The following is a 1,671-nucleotide window of genomic DNA, read 5'->3' as shown; positions in this document are numbered from 1 at the left end:
CATCTTCTCCAGCCGCTCCAGACACATCTTCAGCTGGCTCTCAGCTGCCGCCTGCTCCAGCGTCTCCTTCACCTTCTCGACGTAGAAGGCTGCGCAGCGCAGGAGCCAGTTGAGGACACTCATCAGCGCCCGGCAGAGGCCGATGCACTCCTCTGCTTTGCCATGGCAGCTGGGAAGGAGAGTGAAATGGGACGGTGCTCACTGTGGGCCGGGCTACTGCCCTGAGGACCTGGAGGCACAGACCCAGGGCAGCCTGGGGACCCAAACCCACATCCCCTTCCCCCAGCCCTGCATGCCCACCGGCTCCTGGCTCCTCTGCTGCAGACCCCAACCTGCTCAGCCTACGAGCATCCCCACTGTGCCAGGTGAAATAAAGCCTCCCCAGTGCAGACTCCTCTCTGGCCTCTCTACTACAGGGAAACTTTCCAAGCCTCTAATCAAATTATCTTGCTAAGAGAGGCTCAGCATCGATCAATGTGCTCTGAGAGGTGAACGCTTTCCCCTCCTGATGCACAAATCATTGGGGCCAGAAGTTGTGATCAAATTAAGCAGAGGATCAGATTAGGCAGGGACTGGATTAAGTCGCCGGCTCTGCAGTTGGCCAGCAACAGCTCCTTGTCAACATCTGTGACTGATGCATATTCATTGCTGCTGCTTCATTTCATGTAATTGAAGAGCTGCTACCTTCAGCCTGCCTCCTCCTCCCGCTGCGCCCCGCCACACGGTCTCTGCTCCAGCCTCCCAGAAGAGGCTGTCAGGGGTTAACAGGAAGATTTCTGAGCTTTCTAAAAAAGTTTTTGTGGCCTGAATTGTCTGGACTCCCCTGGGTCCTGCAACACCAGCGGAAGAGCATGAAGCAAAACAAGACAGCTGCCTGGAGCGCCCGGGGCAGCGCAGGCAGGACTGCGAGCACTGGCAAATGGGGACACATAGCCGGGGCCCTGGGAAGCTGCAGAGGCCACATGAGAGACATTAAAAGCTCTGAGGGGTCGGACACCCTCAGGCCACAGGGCTTGCGCCCATGCCTGTCCACCTGAGCCAGGCAGCAGTATCACAGCAGAGGCATTTATCCCAGAATAGGCGGGTTTCTTTGCTTCCTACAAAGCTGGTGGGTTTTGGACTCCCTCTGCTCCCCCCGAGCTGGTACTCGCGTGGTAGCCCAGCCCGGGGCAGCCGGAGAGGGGTGGCAACTTGGCAATGGACATGGAGCTGGAGGGGGAACCTGCCTCCCTCTGCCAGGGTGAGTACCCCGGGCTCAGCCGGGCCTCACCGGTTCCCAGTGCTGCCCGCGGCACAGCCCGGGGCCAAGGCAGCAGGGCTGGAAGGGCCACACCATACCTGAGGCGGTCGCAGAACATGTCCATGATCTCCAGCAGCGACTGAACACACAGGTCCCGGGAGAAGTCGTCAAACTAGAGCAGGGGAACAAGGAAGGATTTCACATGGGGGCTGTTGGGCTCCAGCAGCTCTGAAACAAACTCAACCCACGGCCTGGGTTGGGCGCTGCGGGCCGCAGGACGCTCACCCGGGCAGTTGCCCACCAGCCACTTGAATGAGAACTAGGTCAGGGCTGTCCGACGGCTGGGTCGTGCCCTCCCGGGGTTGCAGGAGGCAACTGGGCCACGGCAGCGGGGACAAGGCTGGGTTTTCTCCGCAGCCTCCCCAAGACGG

At 60.1% G+C, this 1,671-nt stretch overlaps 1 protein-coding gene across 1 annotated transcript in view; it reads right to left on the bottom strand.

Moving 5' to 3' along the window:
• Positions 1-1,412, bottom strand: part of LOC104621334 (mediator of RNA polymerase II transcription subunit 24-like) — a gene marked incomplete at its 5' end in the record, with an annotated part of 6,104 nt that extends 4,692 nt beyond the window's left edge. The window contains 2 exons of the mRNA XM_010287791.1: positions 1-169; positions 1,339-1,412. Of these exons, the coding sequence (XP_010286093.1) occupies positions 1-169; positions 1,339-1,412 (243 nt within the window). The remainder of the gene's footprint in view (positions 170-1,338) is intronic.
• Positions 1,413-1,671: the final 259 nt, after the last annotated feature.

The sequence above is a fragment of the Phaethon lepturus genome, unplaced genomic scaffold (assembly GCF_000687285.1).
Source record: "Phaethon lepturus isolate BGI_N335 unplaced genomic scaffold, ASM68728v1 scaffold26485, whole genome shotgun sequence".
NCBI classification, from domain to species: domain Eukaryota; kingdom Metazoa; phylum Chordata; class Aves; order Phaethontiformes; family Phaethontidae; genus Phaethon; species Phaethon lepturus.
The sequence above is the reverse complement of the archived record's forward strand: the minus strand, read 5'-3'. Positions and strand labels throughout refer to the sequence as shown.